At 39.2% G+C, this 22,035-nt stretch overlaps 1 protein-coding gene across 4 annotated transcripts in view; it reads right to left on the bottom strand.

Moving 5' to 3' along the window:
- SMAD4 (SMAD family member 4) overlaps positions 1-21,766 on the bottom strand; it is a 32,084-nt gene extending 10,318 nt beyond the window's left edge. For 2 of the 4 annotated variants that reach the window (XM_067545406.1, XM_067545409.1), the window contains exons 1-7: positions 21,428-21,766; positions 6,769-7,138; positions 5,608-5,782; positions 5,132-5,161; positions 3,247-3,459; positions 1,963-2,082; positions 1,716-1,829 (exon numbers count right to left, since the gene is read on the bottom strand). In XM_067545406.1, the coding sequence (XP_067401507.1) occupies positions 1,716-1,829; positions 1,963-2,082; positions 3,247-3,459; positions 5,132-5,161; positions 5,608-5,782; positions 6,769-7,017 (901 nt within the window). In that variant the 5' untranslated portion in view covers positions 7,018-7,138; positions 21,428-21,766. Of the gene's footprint in view, positions 1-1,715; positions 1,830-1,962; positions 2,083-3,246; positions 3,460-5,131; positions 5,162-5,607; positions 5,783-6,768; positions 7,139-19,028; positions 19,209-21,062; positions 21,215-21,427 lie in introns of those variants that run through there. The other 2 variants (XM_067545407.1, XM_067545408.1) reach the window with 2 other exon arrangements.
- Positions 21,767-22,035: the final 269 nt, after the last annotated feature.

Raw genomic sequence — 22,035 nt, 5'->3', positions numbered from 1 at the left:
TATGCAAGCTACTCTGTGTAGCTTGCGTAACTCCTGTTGACTGCCGCCAAATTTTAAGGTAAGTGTAGACCAGGCCTCAGTGCTCGCACCCTGTTTATATGCCGCATTCCTGAGTAACACCCACCAGGTAAAATGTACGTTGAAACCGGACAGCCCATTGTGAATGGATTATGCAAGTTAATGGCTTATTTAAGCACACTTAGCTCACACAGTAGACCACAGAAGAAGCCTGTCACCATCCCATGGGCCTCCTTGTGAATATATTGGCCAGAATATGGACAATGGCTGCTCCTATGACTCAAAGCATGCAAGGACATGTGACTTGCTCATGTAACCCTGGACTTTATCTTCTTGTGCCTGTAAAATTCCACAAGATAAAACTAAAAGCATCTATCCACATGGGAGAAAATATGTAAGGCAGTTTCACCATCTCCATTTTGTCTTCATTTCCTGCTTCATTTCTCTGGACTGGATTTCTAACAAAGAAGCTCTGAAGGAGGACTGGTGTCCCCCAAGCTTCCTGGGTCATTTCCAGAGACTTTGCAAATTGACAATTTATTTCACCACTGCTACAAACCCGATTCAAGAACTGTGTGTGTGTGATTCTTTTACAATTTTAACTCTCTCTTCTTTCTTTTGCCCTATGAATAAACCTTTAGATATTAGATACTAAAGGACTGGTAGCAGCATGATTATTGAAGAAGATCTGATTTATACATTGGCCTGGCTGTGTGGCTGATCTCTTGGATCAGAAAAACCCTTTGGTTGATGAAGGTGGTTTTAAATAACCACTCATCATTAAATCTAGTATCTGGGTGGCGAAACAAGGACTGAGATATCTAAAGAAACTGCTTTTCTGACTTCTTTTCAACCAGCGTGGTGATATGGAAGTTTACTTTTATTGGTGGCTTGGTATATTTTTATGTAAGAATAACCACCAATCTAAGGAGGGTCTGCCCCATTTCTCAACAGTTTGCCCTGAATCTGGTATCCTCAGCTGTGACCCACTAAGACAGGGTGACACATGGAAAAACAAAAATCAATCTATTTTGCCTTGAAACCAAGAGCTCACTCAGAATCTTTAAAGAAAATCCATTTTCAATTTTGTTTTGTATTAAGTGCAAATTTATGTGCCAAATGTCCCCACGAATTAGATTGTAGTGGGGCCAGTCAGCAATGATTTTTAACTTTTATAATGTTTTTAAATTTTAATGCACATAAATTACACCTGAAAAAGCAATGTTTGTCTAAGTACTGCAAGTTATTAAGAAAATGTGACTTTACTCTAAATATGTTTCTAAAAGATCTGAAAAAAGGAACTTGAACAAAAAAGGCCAAATATTATTTCAAAATCACCTTTTGGACAAACACTCATAAGGTTAAAGAAAGTATTTACAGCCAAATTATAAAGTTCTATAAACAGAGGCTGAAAGGGAAAAAAACTGACAGGTTTTTAACAATAGCAAAATTGGATGGTGCCATTTTAACACAACAGATTTAAATCTGCTCTTGCCTCTTGGTGCAGCACAAAGTATAGTACACCAACTGTCATGGAGCTTTCATATTTAATTGTCAGAATACATTAGACAGTAATTATAGTTTTAAATTAATATAATTTAGGCTTCTGCGGGGAAGATCACAAAAAAGAGATTCTGCCATTATCCCACAATGATAGCATAGGAAGTATAGCAATTTGAAAATCGACAAGTACTTACAGTAATGTCCAGGATGGGGCATAGGTGGATGATGCTGAAGATGTCCATTCTGGTGGTGAGGTATAGTAGGTGTGTAGGCTGCTGGTCGATTTCCAGTCCAAGTTGTAGTACTATCTAAAAAGAAAAAAAGGACTGGACTAATATGCATTTATGAGAGTTTATCCATCTCATTTCTAATTTTTATTTCTCTGGTACATTTATTAACATTGTAGAAAACTAAAGGGTGCATTTGTGTGTGTATACTCACTGTGATGGTAAGTAGCTGGCTGAGCTGTAAACCCATTCTGCTGAGTTCCTGGCTGAGGCCCTGAAGCAATCTGTAAGAGTCCATCGCTATGGCTACCTGTCAATATACTGGTTGGTTGACCTGGTAAAAGAACATATGACTCATTCATAAATATTCCACAATTTTATTATAAGAGGAAAATTGCACAATTCTGAGGAAAACACATCCCGATTACCAAGGCTATTACAATAAGGTTGCTATAATTTAAGGATATATTTCTTGCAGGAAAGAACTTAGAAAGCTGGAAATAAGATACTTTGCATCAGCTATTTTTGCTTCTATTTGACAGCCTATTTTGCTTAATATCTTATGACTGGGATTGCTCTGCACATTTTTATCTGCTAACAGGAAAATGTTTTTTTTCTTAAACTCAGTTCCAGTGGAAAAGAGGAGAAGCTAAAGGCTTCACTGAATGAGACACAAAGAGCAACATGCTTCACTCAGCTCTAGAAACACTTATTTTCAATATGTTTTCCATGTGACTTTAATGCTAGAGAAAGATCATGGACTTTCAGAGGCATCAAAGACTGAAAGGAAATGGAGACTAAATTATCTTCACACCCTTAGAGCAATACAATACTATGGTGATGGGAGCAATATGAAACGCAAAATATGAATGGTTTCTTTAGACCAGGAGTGAGGGATGTTGCCGGGGAGCACGGGGATCTTTGCACACTGCTAATTCCTGCTCTAAGTAAACAGAGGATTTCAATTTCTAGGACTGTGTGATGACTGGTTCAATTCAGCAATTCCACATGTGCTAAATTCTTAAAAAATGTTTAAGAAAAATTAGATATGGCACCCCAATATATTCAGGAGGCTTTTAAGGGAGTCTCAACTTTTACAGGCTCATTTTTCAAGTGGGCCAATTTTCCCCCCCAAAAGTTAGAAGAGGAGGTGTCCTCTCAGCTTCAGGAAGTTTAAGCATCACTGTTCTGTACATGGGCTGATAATACTCCTTCATATATCTAGTTTCATCTCTCTCCTGCTGATTTAATGAGATACTGATGTTTTGCACTCCCACACCAGTTGTTCAATAACAATGTTAACACTCCTCAAAGGGCAATAACTTAGAAACACGGTTCATTGTTGTGTTGTTTAAGGATTTCTCAAAAAGTGTGTGTCCGTTTTTTGTAGTTTATAAAACTCAGTAAGTGTGATTTTTTACTTTACTTTAGAGAAGATCAAATGGTGGTGCCATTCAAGCATTCAGATCTCACATCCCTGATAATCTAAGCATCTTACTTGTGGAAGCCACAGGAATGTTGGGAAAGTTAGTGGTGCTGGTAGTGCTAGACTCAGTAGGAGCCAACATGGCTGGGGTGCTGTAAGTCTCAGAAGAAGCCCGGTTACTTGGTGGATGCTGGATGGTCTGGACCGAGTGACCTTCAGCAGTAGATAATGATGGCGGTCCCTCAAAGTCATGAACATATTCATCTTTCACCAACATACTTGGAGCTATGAAGAAATAAAGGTTTAAATCCTTAAGCATGCATGTGCATTTTACTATTTTATAGGTAAAGACATGGAGCAGCACCAATTCCAAACAAGCACTATTAAAGCTGCTTTCTTGGAAAAGCGGTTTAGGCAACCAATTCTGACCTACAAAGACACTGTTACAACATTGCTGAGCATGTTCTCTAGTCCACAAATAAATAAGTGATTCATTCAGTAGCTTAGAAGTGTAAAGACTAACTGTATAGCATATCAAGGAACAGTGAGCTTCCCTTGCTGCGTCTGAAATAGCAGCTTAGTGCCAAAATTATGCATATTCTGACACCATGTTGGTTTCTGTTCCGTTAGAGTATGGTTGGAGGGGGTGAGAAAGTAGAAATGCACTATTTGTCAAGCACTTGAACTTACATTAATGCAATGCTGAGGTTACAACTTTAAACATGCAATTCAGAATATTAATTCACCAACACTGCACATAAGAAAAAGCCTTACTCCCCTCAAGCTACTTTTATGCAACTCCCATTGGAAGTGTGCATGCACATGCGTGGCAGTATAGAACTCACTTCACATTTAACTACTAATCCAAAATATTCCCTGTGGCTAGTGCGAGTTATAATTATACGAACACTAACCGTCGCATTCTCTATTGAGTGTTTTAAACTAAAAATTTTATATTGCATTAATTCCATGTTTGTTTTTGGTTTAAGAAATGTCAAAGGGTATTTAAGTCTTTTCTGTTTGTTCTCTATCAGTTGCATATTTGTCGTGAGATAGCAGCACAAAAAAATATCTAACCAATACATATAATGTATTTAGTTACTGTACTATAAACTTTGGTACAAATTTGATATGGTGCACATAAATCATTTTCAATTGCTTCTATTCTTGCAGTTTAACACAAACTGCCCTGGAATCTAATCTATGGAAAATTCAAATTTGTAAAGTTTAGCAATTTTATTTTATTTATTTATTTATTTATTTTTAAGTTTATGCCACAAGACTTCCAGGCACTTGAACCAACAAAAATCCTACCACATCTCTCCTTTAGGAGGAAAGAAAAACCCTAGCTTTGGTGCTACGCAGCTGCATACACAATCCAGGGACAGAATTAACTAAAACCCTGGAAGTGAATGTTTAATTGTTTCCAAGTTTTAAATATATTCCCCCACAATTTATCAATTTGATTTTTTGCCAGCACACCTGCCACAAATCTGAATATAGAATTCAGATGTTTGAATTAGCTGTGTTCAATCTTACTTTTTTTAATACTATTTTACACAGGAAAAGTCGTTTATCCTCCTATCATCTAACTCAGCTGCTAAATATATTAAGCCGCCTGACATATTCTGTTCAAAATTTAAAAAAAAAAAAATTTGGCTTGTTACTTTCCATGCTTGCTCTGATCCCAATTGAAAGTTTTTGGAAAGTTACAAGTGACTGAAACTAGAGCAACAATGAAAGGTGAGCTGAAACCTTAGCTATAAGTTTTTTGAAGTTTAACATACCATTATTTCAAGTCTCCTAACTAGAAAAACAAATGAATTTCTATCCTTGCTTTCCCTTCTCCTCCTCCCTCCCCCAACAAGTGAAAACATTTGTGCATATGCTTTTTAAAATGCAATCTAGTTCTTTTTACATAGAGATCTTAATTGGTTATAACTGATAAACTACTTACCAGAACTCTGCAGGGTCAGTCCTGAGAGATCTTTTAAAAAGAAAAAGGATCTTTAAAAACAATGAATTTCATTTACAAGCTTACAATGCATCAAATGAATTCATAAACATATACACAGATTAACAGAAACCTGAGGTTAGCAACTAAATACACTATGCCTGTGCATCACAGAAGTATGCAAACTAAATCACTCTCCTACAGTTTACATGAACTAAATACCACTTCATATTCAGTTCTGAAAAGCTGAAACAGCAACCCCAAAATTTATCCCTATGCATTAAGTTTATTCCAAAGTTAAACTTCAGTAACTATTTCCACTAAATAAAAGGTAGAAGGAAAAAGAATTCCAAAATATGCTTTGTTTTTAACTATGTCATTATACACTTACGTTTTTATTTAGGTCTACATTTTCTAGAACATAAGGAAAAAAATATTTACACTTCCACTGTTCCACTTTAAACAGACAGACTACTTACCAATGCCAGGTGATACTACACGTTCATAATGATAAGGATTCACACAGACACTGTCACATTTTAGGTCAAAAGCATACTGACAATATTTAACATGCTTGAGTTCATTTTTGTGAAGATCAGGCCACCTCCAAAGACGAGCATAGATCACATGAGGGAACCCTTTACGTCCTGCCACCTAGAATGTTAAAGACACAAAGGTCTACTGAGAAAGTATTTTAAAAAAACCAAAAAAAAACTTCCCTCATTTTCCACTAACAAAATAAGATTGGCTAGAACTGAACAGATACCATTCACTAAAAATTTCTCCTGTCGTGTTTTAAAAACGCTTATCCTCAAACTCCATATTCAATAGAAAGAATCCAAAAAGAAGTCCCAGTGGATATTTAAACTAATATTGTGATTACTCCCAGGAGAAAATACAAGAATGCAACAGGAGATATTGGAAGTAAAATGCCCAACACAACAAAAGTGTTCAGAATTCACAAATTATATGAAAATTGCAAATCATAACCTTCCAGAACTTTGCAGATAAAAATTATGGGAGAAAAAAACTGTAGAATTTTATCTCTATATTAAAAAGCTAACACTTTAGTAGGATGTGAAAATCGTTTTTCTACATAATTTTTGGAATATACATTTGAAAAAACAGAGGTATTTGTAAAAAAAAAAAAAAAAAAAAAAAAAAAGGTAAAATGTTATGGGGTAAACCCTGCCCACCATCCTGGTGGGGGTGGAGATCAGACTAGCCTGACTTAAAACAGGAGGAAACAGACATGGGGTTGAAATCCTGTGTAGACTTAGTTTATCCCCTCAGATCTCAGGACATCTAAACCCTTCCCACACCTCCGTGAGCTCACTATCCTGCATCTCTGACCATATAACTCTGGCAGGTGTCATGCCACCATAAATTTTTCCCCTTTCCTGAAGCCTGCTGCTCCCTGTGAAGGAAAGGAACAGCATTTAGAGGGACTAATGCAGCTCTCACAGAGCTCCAATGACAAACTATGTCTGCATAGGGGTTTCTACTGGCTCAAAGTTGGGGAAAGTTATGCCACTGATCCACTCCCCCTCTTTGATGACCCCCAATCCCATTTCACCCATTTTTGCTCCCACTCAGCTAGCATACGTTGAAAATATATCCAGGTCTGTATTTGGACTAACCTGAAGCCTTCCATCCAATGTTCTCTGTATCGTAACACATTTACTAGGATGAGCTCCATTTGTAGTTATAGCTGTAATCAAAGAATCCAATTCATCTTTTTTCTCCTTTAGCTTTTTAACTAAGCTTTCAATTGCTCGTTTTGCAAAAGTTTCACTCTCTCCACCTTGCCGATGGCACATCAAGCTGTGAACAATGCTCAGACAAGCATCATTACTTGTTGGTGTGTTAGTAATAGACATATTGTCCATTAGTAACAGCTTTTTCTGGCAGATCAAATACGTCCGGAATTCTTTTTAAGGTTTTATTTCTCAGGCTAACGAACAAGAGATGATCAAAGAAAATGTCAGGCACATGGGGTCTGGAGCAAACCTAGAGAAGAAAAATACACCTATTGTAAAAGAGTTTTCATAAAGCATTAACACATCACAGCTTGGAGGTGACAAACTTGTTTGTATGAAAGCACTAGATAACTGAACCGTATATCAAAACCAACTTTAATGGAACCAGTACCTTGGCATTATGTTTCAACTTTCTAAAGAAACGCAAGATGTTTTATTAGAAACAAAAAAATGTAACTAATTTTATAATTTTTGACAACAAAATGTCATATTATATAGAATGAGAAAAGGAGCGGAGTAGACAAATAACCTTGGGTGAATGGGCTCTGATTTGGAAAAAGAGGGCCAGCAAGACTGATTTTTAGTATCTCATATCAGTAAGATTAAACAAAAGACAGACTAGGTGGGGATAGATGTTGGAGAAATTGTTTGGAAACAGGTGGTTTTATGTATATATGGCAGAACACGTCCAGTATGGGTTGTGATCTGTAAGCAAATATTATAAATGGTTGGAATTAATTTTTCCACTGTTAATATCAGTAGTCTAGCAGCTACTCTTTTCCGTTGAAAAGCTAAATTTCCCCAAGTTAAAGAAATAGTTAAAAAAAATTGGGATGCGACTGTTAGAAAGTTGACGTATAAAGTATATATTCAGTTTGCAGAGAAGGTTTCATTCCTGTTAGTGCTACTGTATTTTCTATAATCTTACACAAATTTAGAAAGCCATGCTATCGTCTGATTGAACATAAAACCAAACAAATAACATTATTTTGAAATTGAATTTTCCCAGTCATCCAAATGGTGTGATTCCCAGGAAGTCTAATTAAGGTAACTAAAATACCACTGATTTGCCACTTCACTATTCAGTGATGCACTTGCACAACCAGCGAGCGTGTTTATCCAAAGCAAACAGACAGATTATCCTAGTAGTCTATAGAAACTGCAGCAGAAACATCCATGTCCCAACAATGGTTAAACAAGCAGCTATCACATTTGCCTCATTTTGATTGAGGTCCCGTGGAAAATAGTTACCTCACATTTAAAAAAAAAAAAAAAAAAAAAAAGTGATGCCAGCTTCATAGACAACACCCCCCACTTCTCTGTCACCACCGCAAAAAAATGACTTGCAAATTATAACATCAGGGCACATATACTTAAGTTTACACATGCCATCTTACTGGAAGCTGATAATAGACTTTAGTGACCTAGCAACTGCAAGCTGCATGTATCCTAGGAAAACTGGGACAATTCCCCTTCTTTGCAGCTTCACCATTGGCAACTATAGCATAGACAGAACTCATGCATTTCTATCACTCGATCCAAACCTACTTTGATTTGGTGGTAAAAAATGGGATTCCTGTTTACCCTACAGCTTCCACTGTTGCTGCCATGTACAAAGTTGTGTTGCCTCTTCCAAGTGTAACTAAGACGATAGAGAAGGCTATATACAATTCACAAACTCATGGTATGTCTACATTAAAATGCTACAGCAGCACAGCTGTAGGACAGACACTAATTACAACAGAAGTATTTCCATCGCTGCAGTAAACCTTCTTCTCTGAGAAGCAGTAGCTAGACCATTGGAACATCCTTCTGTCAACACAGCAATGTTTACACTGGCATTTAGGTTGGCTTAATTACACTGCAGAGGGCACTGAAAATTTTCACAACCCTGAGGTATGTAGTTAAGCTGACCTAACTTTGAAGCATAGACCAGCCCTCATGCTGCAAGCTCAAATTTTCATGAAGCAATATTTTGCATATTACAAAGACAAAGTAAGAGTGATTTCTTTCTTTTTTATGAATCTAGCACAAATATGTAAGTTATATCCTTCATTAAACTGTAACTGTTCAACATTTATTCCTCTTAAATTTGAGTTAATTCAAAGCTCTATAACAAACATGATACAAATGAATTGGACTATCAAATACCTTCCCCGTCTCTCCATTTTCAGTAGTTTCACTTTTTCAAAACACCTTTTTGGAGCTGAAATGTCTCCATTTTCCAAAAAGTCTCAGTCAAATCTTTTCAATTATTCAAGTTACTCATTAATAAGTAGTATTCCAGATATAAACACATCATAAAGTGAATCTATCTAAAAAGTAAAAACTTATATAAATATTTAAATGACCAGGTAAAGACACTAGCTAAGATTTATAAAGAAATAAGTGCCTGAAAACTAGGCTCTTAGAACTTGATCTTACACCACTGAAGTTAATGAGAATTTTGCTACAGACTTCCATAAGAGTAAGATCAGGCCCTTGAATCCTTATTCAATCATGTAAGTGGCCTGATTTTTAGAAGTATTGAGCCACCCATCAGCTGCCATTGAAGTCAATGGAAGCTTCTGGCTTCTCGGCACTTTTAAAAGTCAGGCCATTTATTTAGGTGTCTGAATACTCTTACACATTGGTCAAGTGTGTTATATGTCCCCAGAAGCTATTACATAAGGATTTAGTAACCCAATTTTAGATGCCCAGTTGTGAATACCTTGTCCAGTGTCTTCAAACACTCTGTTCTATGTAACCCACTGGCACATCTAGGAATCCCAGTAAAGAAGTGGACATTACGAACCCAAGATGTACTAACACATGCTCTGACGTTCACCTTGAAGCATCAGTATATTTGGTGGAATGCCAAAGAACTTTTTAGGTTGTCAAGGTTCCTAGCACCTCACAAAAGTGCACCTGGAAGCACTAATGTCTATTTTAGGATGATTATATCACATATACAAGATGTCTTAAAATATCCATTCACTTTCTTTGACTTGTGTAAATCAAAGACGGGGGTTTGATTAATTACATATTTAGAAAGTAAGAGCTACCAGGAATAAGTCCCAGCATATATTTGAACATGAAATTTCTAGATCACACATATATGCATCATGCTTTATTATTCTTGTTATACATAAAATTTGCTATGAGCATGAAGCTTTAAAATCATTCCCAGCATTCTGTACTGGGTGGATGATCTCTCACTGCATCTCAGGACTGAAATTATTACTGCAAGCACCTCCATTCTTTCCCCCACACCTGAATTCTTGGAGACAGAAGTATAGTAATTTGTGGCGGCAACAGGAGGAAAAGACAACATGAGACTACTGGTTCACTGGAGTTGTCAGTTCTACCTCATGAGGCCTATAAGGGATCAGAAGAAGCTGAAAAATCCCCCCTCCCCCCAACTTCTCGAATCATAAATCTCTAGTAGCAATGTGGAGAAGAGAAGGATGAGCAAGGTACAGAGCACAGGAGGAAAGTGGGGACAACAGACAACCCAGAAATGGAAATAGATACACAGACCGATTTTAGAGTGGGATTCTGTATGCCAATTTCTTTCAATATACCAATCCAGCTAACTGTCACCAGAATCTAATTTGATGGCCAAATAAAATTCAGAAACAAGCCCAACCTAACAATTTTCAATCCCATCCTCTAAAAAATTCCCTCCATAGAAAAATGGAATTAAATCCTTCATTTGGACAATATGGGCCAAGAAAAAAAAAAGATCCTTTTAGCACAGTCTTACACATAACAAAAATCAAAGGGTATGTCTACACTTAAAACGCTACACCACTATAGTACTTCAGTGTAGACACTCTCTATGGCAGTGTTTCTCAAACTTTTAAGTAGCAAGTACCCCCTAACTTCTGAAAATTTTAATATCCCAACACTCAATATTCCTCGAGATTTTATATTTACAGACTAATGTGAGCCATATGTTGGAAGAAGGGTTGAGTATATAAGGCCGTGATATGACAGATGTCAGATCTAGTGTGGGTAGGATTACCACCTTTACACCAGGGCTACACAACTCAAGTATGTACCTGGGCTAGAGGTGACATTGGCCAAAGCTAGGAGGCTTTGAGTGGCATGCCAATGCTGGGGAATATAAAGCACCACGTCAAATTTTTTGCCATAGATTTGAGAGGAGGAAGGGGTGAGAGAGAGACAGGGAAGGAGAGCAAGAGAGAGAGAGACAGGAAAAGAGGGTAACCAGTAAAATCTGGGGCTGTCATAGTTGTCAATTTCACTGCTCAGTTAGAGCAGTGAAATTGACAAGTTTTCTGGGCACTGGACTTTGAGCCAGGGAGGGAGGCTGCTACCTGGGCAAGTTGCAGGCAGCTGCCACCTAGCTGCCAGCCCGGGAGGTGGGCGACTGCCACCCAATCCGAGCTGGGGCAGATGAGGCTTCCACGCCAGCTGGGACCCAGGGATGTGAGCAGGAGGCTGCTGCCCATCTTCAAGCCGGGGCGCTGGAGGCTGTCCCTTGGCTCAGAGCTGGGGCGCAAGTGGCTGTCACCCAGCTCACGAAACTCAGGAGGCTGCCACCGGGCTCCCACCTGGGAGCTGGGACCCAGCAGGAAGCAGGGGGCTCCTGCCTGCCTCCCCTAGAAGCTAGCGGCTGCTACCCGCCTCCCAGCTGGGAGCTGTGACCGGGCAGGAAGCGGGGGCCTGCTGCCCACGTCCCCCAGGAGCCGGGGGCTGTGAGAGGGCTGGAAGCGGGTGGCTGCAACCTGGCTTCCCAGGGACTGTGGCGGTTGCCACCCCCTCCCAGCTGGGACCGGGTGGGAAGTCGGCAGCTGCCGCCCACCTCCCCTTCACTCAGTTTTCCTCCGGGTACCCCCTGCCTGTGTCTCGCATACCCCCAGGGGTACGTGTACCACAGGTTGAGAAACTATGCTCTACACTGATGAGAGGGGTTCTCCTATCACTGTAGTTAATCCACCTCCCCAAGAGGTGGTAGCTAAATTGATGGAAGAATTCTTCCATCAACCTAGCACTGTCTACACCGGGGCTTAGATCAGTATAGTTATATCTCTCAGGGAGGTGGATTATTCACACCCCTGAGAAACGTAGCTATGCCAATGTAAGTCTTCAGTGGAGATCAGCCCTAAGTAGAAGTCATGTAGCCAAGTTAGCAACCCTATTAGAAACTAAATATGCAAAAGTTATGGAATTCAAAACACAACTTTAATGTCACATTAACAAGTCTGTTTTTGTAAAAAAAGAAAGATGTGTAACAACTAAGATAAGGGAAAAAATGTTGGGAGCAAACTAGACTTGGGAAACAGGAACAAATTAAAATAGCTAAGTAGTTAAAATACCAAAAAAAGCTAACCAAGATGCTACTATCCCAATAAACAATTTATTACTCTTCCTTAAAGAGTCAAACTGAACAGAAAATTCCACTGTTACACTTCTCTCCACCCGAACCAACGAAACACTAATTCCCACTCAGAACTACACAAGAATAGTGAAGGGTGATATTATCCTTTTAAACTAGGCAATGAAATTGAAAACAGGAGGCAGCTGTTTAAAATTAACAATGGTAGGCTGGTGCCACATGCCTCCTTATTTTCATACCTGTGGATACTTCTGCCAAAAAAGGTTACCTGAGCAATAAAGATATAATTTGTATGCATTTAGGTCCATCTACAATGGCAATTATGTTATCTATAATGAAAATGCTAGTAATTACTTGTATTTAATTGATGCTACTTAGTGTCTACACCAGCAGTCTTATTTCACATCCATTTATCCTCATGTCCACACAAAGCTGTGTAATGCAGTGGTGCAACCAATCCCCCAGTTCCCAAAACAACTGCTATACTATATCCCTGATAATACAGCCATTTCTGTAACATCACCCCAAAAATGGAGGCCACGCCGAGTGCTCAGAGGTAGGGTTTTCTGTGTGAACTACTGAAAACTCATTGCCAGTCAAGTTGTGAGGCCCAGAAGAGCAGTCCAATTTATTCAGGTGAGGGGCTTCTGATCATCTTGACCCCAGGACAGTGAAATACAAAAAATAACCCAAAGAGTACCTAAAGGAGTGAACAGTGATGGGAGAATTAGTATTCCTGCTAGTTTGACAGTATTCCTTATTTACAGTAGAAAGGTAATACCTGGATGAAAAAGAAGTGTTTAGACTCACTCAAAGCAAAGAAAACAAAAATGGCATGAGGACTTTTGAATATTGGCAGCAAATGTGTGTACAGCATGCTAAACTTTTAAGAGCTACTGATATGCCAAAATCCTGCAGCATAAATGAGGCCTTAGAACTATCAAAAAGTTTCAATAAAGGAAGCCTCTGGACATACCTAAGGTCAAAGAGAGAAAAACTGTATTTGTGCCTCTGTCTTTATTCTGAAGAGGATGTGAAAGGTTTGGTTTGATTTGTAATTAAACTTTTTCTGGGTTTTTTAAGTTAAGAATATTAGGACCTGATTTCCATGCTTTGACTCTTTGGAGAAGTAGAGAACTGAAGTGGGAGCTTACTTAAACCTCAGATGAAGTGCAGGAGTGTTGAAATAAAAATTTAAAAAAAAAAAAAAATCTCAAAAAGCCAAAAAACAAACAAACAATGACCAAAAAACCCTCCTTCCCACTCCACTTTCTCTTGTGTTGTCACAAAACCTACTAAATTTGCCAGTCCTTAAGAAGTTTACACCTGTAATTTCTAAAAACCTTTCAGGTTCTTCTTCATATATGAAAACAGCAGCAAAAACAGGGCACTTTTTCCCTGGACAGATCACCTTTAACTCTTTTCACAAAAATACAATCCACAAACTTTTTTTCAGACTTGGTTTTAAAAAGCTGAACACTATACCACTCAGATATTAAAAATAAGTCACACTAAGTAACAGTTGAGGCAAGAAAAGCTACTATTTAGTCCAAAAGGACAGAAGGAAGAAGGTGCTCTTAGGGAAGGAAAACTAAACTATATATGGGGAGCTAGGGAAGGATGCCAACAGAAGCAGGTACATGTTATCAGCAGTCCAATAAATGTCTTTGGTTCTGAATCTGCCATCTTGCCCAATGTTCATACATCACCCAACTGATTTACACTACTGGTTAAGTCAATCAACAGTGCAGGGGTCAATTTAATCAAGAAATAAACCCAAAATATTAAATCTGACAATCTAAACCACCACTGGATAACTGCCCTAAGATGTGGGCAAATAACCAAAAATTCCCCCACTTCATTACTATTCATTATATCTGTTAGCATCCACAGTACGCTAGACATTTTCTAAACAAATGAAGACACTGTGCCCACCCAAAGAGTTTACATGTTTTAAAGAAACAGACCAGACAAAAAGAAGGTGGCATGCGTAAAAGGGAGATAATATTTAAGTAAAGCAATCAAGATGGCAACTGATAAATGTGTGGATAACAAAATTATTTTAATTGCAATATATATTACTCCAAAAGTACTACAATCTTGTCACAATCAGATGATTAGTTTCTGTAGGCATTATAGCCGAAGTGAGTCTTCGGGAGAGATTTGAATGCAGAAAGGAAGGTAGCCTTGCAGATCAGTTCAGGAAGGACATTCTATGCAGAAGGGGTAGAGCGAAGAGTCCAAAGATGCTTGTTGGAGAAGCAGACAAACATAACATCGAGACTGGCACTGGAGGACTGTTAGTAAATACAGACTTGAACAAAGTCAAGAGTGGATAAGAAGAGGGAGGTGAACTTATGAAAGCATGTTCAAGAAGCTTAAATTCAATGTAGTTGTGATGGTACACCAAATGGTTTACAATGCACTTTCAGATGAACCAAAAGAAAAAAGGTTTAACATATGTTCAATACTGTATGACAAACTTGGTTCTAACTTTTGTTTTTGTCCAGGTGAAGGACTTAAATGGTGAAGAGAGAAGAAGGGTTACTTGTTTTTCCCACCAGTTGGTTCAAATGGAAGACAATACTTCACATTTGCACATGCATTTAACATTAGAACTCTTCCAAGGAATGAATACTAGGTAAGCACTAGATTTTTAAATGGCAAGCATACAACATTAATGTGATACAAATGCTGAAGCTTTAACCCTAAAACTTTAATATGACTGTATTCTCAGTTCTTTTAAGCAGTATACAATTTAAATGTAAAATATAAAGATAGTGTTAGTGTTCATCTCTTAAGACTGCTAAAGTAGCTCTAGCAGATATTCTTAAAACAGAGCCAATAAATAAATAAATTATTGTATTTTCAATGTAATGGCCAACAGCCAGGAAGATGCATGATTAGCTGTCTCAGATTAGGTAATTCATCCCCTGTAAATGTTGCCCAATTCAAAACCTGTCTCAAGGCATCACGAACACAAACAGATTTCTGATAAAGCCAAAGTGAGAAAACTGCAGTGAGAATAGGCTGAGCAGTATGTTTTTGGTTCTGTTATTTATTTCATCCTAAAAGTACTCAAAGTAGTACATTTCTAACTAAAGGATAATTTAATGGTATTTTTAAAAGATACTTATGCAACTACAGATCCAGATAGGCGCCTAGTAGGATTTTCAAAGATGCCTAGGTGCCCATTTGTATGTTTATGCACCTAAATACCTTTAAAAATCTGGCTCAAAGTGCTTGTCTTATATCTGGAAGCAAGACTCCCATCCGATATGAAGTCACAGATAAAGGACTACTGTCCACATCATAAATCAACTGAAAGGATTTGGCATAAACGGCAGTCTAATCTCTTGAGCTAAACGTGCAACACCACAAGTTAGTTTTCCTTCTGCTCTGTCACAGATGAAAAAAAACTGTTATACCAGAAAATATGATTAAATAACATTCTTCTCAATATTAATACAGATTCAAAGGCGAAATACAATCTGATACTGGACTCCAACAGCTGCAGCTTTTTTCCTCCCAAGCTAGGTGCTAAAGAAATTATTTATACCTTGGAATATCCTACAAAGCCCTTATGGCATAGCTGATAAAATACATCACTCAGTGCAACTGTATGACATACATTTGATTCCCCCCCAAAAAAAAAACTCCAACCAACCAATCAAAATGAAAAAGGATAGAAAACACAATCCTTGCAATGTAGCCAAATTGACATAACTATGAAAACCTTACCTCTCTATTTCCTGATTTCAGAGCATTTAAATTAGGAACTTTAAATTGAGGTTCTCCTCAAAAATTGTGGAGTTCCATTCTGATGTGTTTCAATCAGATCCTAAAAAAGTGTGCTAAGTTTAGAGGTAAAAAGATGTACTTCCATAGTTGGCTGGGGTCTCAATGTCAATTTATGTTCTTTCCTTGCATACAACCACCAATTATAAAGGACCTGTAGACCAAATTACAACACTGACAATAGCACAGACTGAGAAAAATTCTATTGTCCAGCAGCAGGGACAAGTAGAAACACTATAAGGCCCATTAAGCATCAGGTTTTCTGCCTGCCAGACAAGGACATCAGGGTGGTAAGCTGAGTGGCAGGCACAGCAGCATTAAGGTGCTAGAGAAAAGGACTGTTGAAGGGGCTAAATATGAATAGAGCAAAAAGTACTGATCTATAGTAAGAGGAGGGGAGCTGAGCAGAGTGACTGAACAAAGCTGCCAGAGGTTAAGGGATTGGGCCTAGTTGATGTCAGCCACAAAAGTAATGCCTTGGAAGAAATGTACTGCTAAACATGTACTGTAAGTGTACTGCTAAGCATGGCTGGTTTGAATGTGCCATCTGTCAGGGCTCTGAATAGAGAGGTCTGTTGTGACTGAGACAGAGAAAGATTGGGTTTGAGATTTTCAGCTAGTCAGATAGTTCAATCAAAGGCACTTTATACTCTGACAAAAAGGCCAGCAGAAATTTACTTTTCCAGCCATGTAATAGTAGGCTGTGTATCAAGTTTTAGAGCTTTGCAAACATCTTAGCAGCAGCTGCAGCTGAAACACAGTTTGATCTGACTTAAGGGCGAGAATAAAGCTTGTAAGCTACAGGCCACAGAGTTAGGAAGTCTGAAGACAATTATTTTTGCCAGGAAAAAAAGCAACATGTTAACTTATCAACCAAGCTAAAATACAACATTTGATAACCAGTTGCTGATAAAAAAAAAATTGATTTTGGAGGGGAAGATGACCTTTATTACATTTGATACTATCTTTATTTCTTTGATACTGTCTCAGATTTGACAAGGTACTCCTCATGTTACTGTGCACTGAATCATCCACAGATTCCTATTCTGGATTTTAAAATAGAAGGATAACCTATTTAGAAGATTTCAAAATGAATTCAAACATTTTCAAATTTTACTATAAAAAGATAACTTCAGACTCTTGCTGATGCCCTTCAGGCAACTGGGAGATATATGGAGATATTCACCATGTAAATAAATACACTGTGTTTCTGCTCGGGTTAGAGTACTGAAGGCAATAATAAAAATCAACATTTGACCATCAGCCATTAGAATATATTACAGAAACAGAGTCAGATCAAGACAAGCACATTTGTGGGCACAATATACTTCATGACAGACTTCACCACTGTGACTGAAGACTTTCTAACATTTCAAGGAGACTATCACTTATTGGTCAAGGCTTTACAAAAAAAATTTTAATTAACATATATATTGCAGGAGCACCCAGAGGCCACAATAAGTTTGGGCTCCACTGTGACGTACATTGTCAAAGACATACATACACTTACAATCTAAAATCTATAGATGCTGGAACTTTCAACAATAAACAACAATTCCAGAATTGATGCCCAAAAATGTATCCTTAGGGATTGAAGGGGTAAATATTTCTGGTTCTTTAGTAGCAAAGCTGGAGGGGAAAAAAATATTTATTTTCAGCTTCCAATGAACACATTATTTGTAACAGCTAGTTATCAATTTTAGCTTGGTTGTTAAGTTGTTTCATTATCTTCTAGTAGATTGCAGTGGTAAAACATGAGTTTCCATGATAAACTTAATAAAGTGAAACACACAAACATATGCAACAAAGCACCCTTCATGTCTTAATGCAGATATGCCTGAATGCCCCAAATGCGGATGCTTTTCCAGCCACATCAAACTCTCTGTGCTTGCCTGAAGGGTGAATGACAACAAAAACAGATTTGTAGATACCGACACAATCAGCACACAATAGCAATGGCAAGTCTCACTACTGTAGGATTAGATTGGCACTGATATATATGACAAGCAGTAGATGGACGTTATCCATAATATTCTTTAGGTATTAGAACTTTTCTTGAATTTGAATTAAGTTAAAAAACATCAATTCTGGCCATCTCACTGACAGCAGTGGCAGAAATGGCATTTTAATTTCATATTAAAGCAAGGACAACACTAAAAAGAAAATAAAGAAACTTTGGTACAATAGTACAAAACAGAACAAGAGGAATTCAAAGAAATGTTTTGAGACAAATTTCAGTAGCAACAATATTTCATCTTGATTTAATTAAGAGAAAAAGACAGTTCAAAAATTCAGATAGCTTCTTTTTCTTGTGGAACATCTACATCTGAAGTCTTAACTGACTTTAGAGAGTTTATTGGTTTGTTTTTCTCAGCCTCTACCTGTGCACACCTATCGCTTTCAATGGCATTTTATAAGGGTAACAGATTGGCCCCATAACTGGAACATAGTAAGCCTTTCTACTGATGCTACCCAAGAATCTATCTTAGCTGTGTTAGCGCTGCAGAAATAGTAGGCCAAAAAAAAAAAAAACCCTCTCTGTCACTAAAGATAGCAACTATGAATTGAATACATATATAGAAAAAATCTGAATAATAAGGTACCATGTTTACATAGTCATTTTTCAGAGTAGAATCACATTTTCAAGTTACATTAATGCAAGTTTTTGTATTTCAATTTCCTCTTTCCTCCAGTCAGTCATTATTCTTGAGGACTTGTAAAGGCCAAATGAACTACAATTTGTACTACATACAAACAGCCTGACTCTGTCAGGGAAGAAAGATGATCATTGGTCACACATAAACTGGAGTGCTGCATGTCGCTCTGGTCCGCCATTCATGTCGGATCCATTTAAAGGACATGCCTAAACTTTGAGGCCCTTAATGAGCCAGGACCTGATTGTCTTAGACTTGGTCTACACTTGGAACTTATGTCAGTATAATTACATTGCCCCGGGGTATAGAAAATCCACACCCATGAGTGATATAGTTATACTGACCTAACCACAGGTTTAGACAGCACTTTGTTGACAGAAGGGCTTCTCCCGTTGTCAGTTATCACCTCTCAGGGAGGTGGAGTACCTACACTGAAGCTCTCCCATTGATGTAGGTAGCATCTTCACTAAGCGCTACACCAGCGCAGCTGTGCCGCTGCAGTGCTAGAAGTGTAGACAAGCCCTTAGAAACAGTTCCTCCATCTGCAACTCACTGAGACATCTGTGCTCACAAGGAATGCTATCACTGACAGTCACATCAAGGTTTCCCCAAGCCTAAGGCTCACTGGGGTGTATGATCTGTATGAACACAGAAGAAAAAAGAAAGTCCAAATCAGACTGTTTTCAGAACACAATACAAACCCACCTTTTTGCAAAAGCCTTCCTTCAATAAGGATTGAACAATAAACTGGCAAAATCCCATAAACAGAAGAAATAACAGTGGCTGAACCAAATAATAGAAGGAAGAGTAGAATATTTTATGCACAAATGTAGTGTGATTTTATATTTTTAATGCCTTAATACCATAGCAATGGGTACTTAGGTATCATGCGTTCTGTAAGGAAAGTTGCAAAGAGATAGTGTTTTGTGTTTGCTCAAGGAGTTGGGTTTTTGTGTTTGTTTGTTTTTTAAATCTTCACCTCTGAGGTGAGACCAAGAATGGAAATTCCAGCCCCAAACTAATTTCTCAGAATATGTGCAGTACTTTTTAAATTCTTTGCACTCAGGTCCTTTTTTCTTCCCCAGAGTATGCAGATATTTCTGAACAACTGCACATCTATTGTGTTATTTCTTGCATAAAGTAAATTGTACTAAACTCATCTACTTATAAAACTAATTCTAGATGTTGATCAGTTTCAGGGATATTTGTAGTGATTTTCTTTTGAGCTTTGCTCTGTGTATGAATACTGTTTTTAATATCAATATTAAATGCACATACATGCCTGTAAGACAAATACATCAAAAATCAAAATAGGTTCATGATTGTGAAGTGGAAGAAGGCCCTGTTTCAACAATCATCTACCCAAAACAAGACTATGGCCAGAAGGAGGGTAAGAAAGATAAGAGGCCTCCCTTTTCATTAAATTTTGTAGTTTACTATAACTATTTTGACTGCCACTTACATACCATTTTTATCTAGAAATTCTTCTCACAGTTAAATAAGCTTAGAATTAATACATAGGAAAGAAGTTAATTTACAGCCAAGATTATAAATACAATGGTCACAGTTTGAAAACAACTTATACCTCGTTTACAGGGACAAACAAAAAAAAAAGAATCCATGGAGGACTGGGATTTTATGTTAAAATACACACCAGGATCCTAGTATGCTCTAATGCACATGTGTGTCAGTGATCTGTTTGTACTATTATCACCTAGGCTTCTGGACTGTAATATGTCTAACTCCCCACATCATCAATCAATCAATCAATCCTCAGCAAGGACTCCCCTAAAATCTGCCATGCAGCACATGACAAACAGTAAAATTAGGGGGCAGAGGGTGCAGAGGAATAAAAAAAGGATAATAATCATTAGATAATATTTTCAAAGCTTAAAGGCCTCTGGGCATCTTAAAATAATCTAAAACCATGATTTACAATAAAAGAAAACAAGATGTGTTCAATATCAGAGCAGAAGCCAAATAGGACATGGCTAACTAAACAACAACAAAAACACACAGCACGTTTTTGAAGTCAAGTATAACAGGGCCCCAGTGTCAAAGAATGGAGTGGCAGGAAAAGCACTTCTATAATGAGGGTAGTGGAAAAGCTTAACTGGGGACAGACTGATCAACAGGAGAAGAGAAGAAAAACCTTTCCTACCACAGGAGAAGAATGAGGGAGCTGGGGAATGGAGCGGAGCGCACAAGGTGGGCAACCTCCTACAAGCGGGGAAGTTCAGAGGGGAGAATCAAATAAGCCGGGCAAGAAAATGGGGAGAAGCTATAAAACTGGAAGGGGGAAGAGAGGAAAGAAAAAGGGAGCGATCTCGGAGGAAGGATGCTCCCCTAAGACGCCAGTCCTGCAGTGGGATCCGCACCAGAGCCTCCGTGTGGGTGCAGGGGTCCCCTGGCTGCAGCCCGGGGGAGCTCGTATAACGGCGGCCCGGGCCCGTTCCTGCTCGAGCCTGAGGAGCGCTGCCCTCCCTGTGCGCGATGACCAGAGGGGGACACGCCGCAGCCGGGAGAAGAGACCCCCTCCTCCCCCGGCCAAGGACAAGCTGCCAGAGAGCGCAGGACTTTCTCCCACGGCGGGGGGCGGGGTGTTCCTCCGAGCGAGCGGAAAGCTCCGGGGAGCGGGGGCTAGTCGGGGGGGGGGGGGCAAAGTGCTATCGCGAAATGGGGGCGGGGCGAATTGACGGGGGGGGCGTCCGATTGGATACAAACAACCGGGGGCGGGCGTTACCTGGGCTTTCCAGGCTCGGCTGGACCGTGGCGGGCCCGAGCCCTCCTGCTCCCCCCACCCCGGTGTGGTGGTGCCGCCGCCGCCTCTTCCTCCTTCTCAGCAGGGGACCAGGCCCTCGTGCCGCGGCCTGTCCCCTCAGGGCGGCCCTGGCAGGATGGGGGAGGAGGCGCTCGCGAGCGGGGGAAGGGAGGAAGGATCCAACCGCCCCGTTACCGCCGCCTCCGCCGGGGTGTTGTTGTTGCAGCTGCTGCAGCTCCGGAGTCCGCCGCCGACACGGAGCCGCCCCAGCGCATGCGCAACATCCGGGCAACCCAGCCACAGCCAAGGGATTTCCCCCCTCCTGCCTCCACCATCGCGACGCGGAGAAGTTGTGCTTTTGCGCGTGCGCCTGGAGGCCACCAACGTCTCTCTGGTGGAAAAGCGCTGGAAAACGTTTCCATGCAGGCGGGCGGGTGCTTTTTTTTTTTTTTGGTAGCGGGTGAAATTTAATTTTGTGGTTGCTGTCTCCGCCTGAGGGGGAAAAAGTCAGTTTCCTTTCTAGTCTCCTTTAGCTCCAGATTTTTGGACTACAATACTCTGAGCAGTTACAGGGGCACCTGTCTGACTCC

Source organism: Emydura macquarii, unplaced genomic scaffold (genome assembly GCF_026122565.2).
Source record: "Emydura macquarii macquarii isolate MOO-44397 ecotype Brisbane River unplaced genomic scaffold, CSIRO-AGI_Emac_v2 contig_1045, whole genome shotgun sequence".
NCBI lineage: Eukaryota > Metazoa > Chordata > Testudines > Chelidae > Emydura > Emydura macquarii.
This window is presented reverse-complemented; position numbering and strand designations above follow the sequence as displayed.